The following is a 430-nucleotide window of genomic DNA, read 5'->3' as shown; positions in this document are numbered from 1 at the left end:
CAAGTCCCATGGCCCACTTAACTTCACAGAGGAGAGGGGCAGTCTTTCCTGGGCCTCCAAAAAGAAGGGAGTTAATCACAGTGAACAACCCAAATGACTACCTGAGAAATTGCCTGATTAAGTGGTATTAGTGGTCATTTCCCCATGGCTGTAGCAAACAGCAGAGATGTATGGGAGACAGGTCAGTCCTCTCTCCATCTCTCTCTCTGTCCTCTCTGAAAACTAATGCAGATGGTTGTGATGTAGTAGAGTGCACGGGTAAGTGTAAGTTATTAATAACATTCCAGGCCTTGGATTAGATAGTGGTTTGTATGTGTGTAAGGCATTTGCCTTCCTCTGCACTGAACAAGCATGATGGCTCCTGTATCTTGGACAGCAAAGAGATATGCTGCTGGAGGCCCAGGAAGGATAGGAAGTAATGTCCTGAGCA

At 46.3% G+C, this 430-nt stretch overlaps 1 protein-coding gene across 1 annotated transcript in view; it reads left to right on the top strand.

Moving 5' to 3' along the window:
- The first annotated feature begins 166 nt into the window (after window positions 1-166).
- The window catches only part of LOC104984079 (intelectin-1-like), a 12,596-nt gene continuing 12,332 nt past the window's right edge, over window positions 167-430 (top strand). The window contains exon 1 of the mRNA XM_010833698.1: window positions 167-181. Within this exon, the coding sequence (XP_010832000.1) occupies window positions 167-181 (15 nt within the window). The remainder of the gene's footprint in view (window positions 182-430) is intronic.

The sequence above is a fragment of the Bison bison genome, unplaced genomic scaffold (genome assembly GCF_000754665.1).
Source record: "Bison bison bison isolate TAMUID 2011002044 unplaced genomic scaffold, Bison_UMD1.0 scf7180017863823, whole genome shotgun sequence".
Taxonomy (NCBI): Eukaryota; Metazoa; Chordata; class Mammalia; order Artiodactyla; family Bovidae; genus Bison; species Bison bison.
Note: the sequence above shows the minus strand (reverse complement) of the source record. Positions and strands in the feature narration are given on the sequence as shown.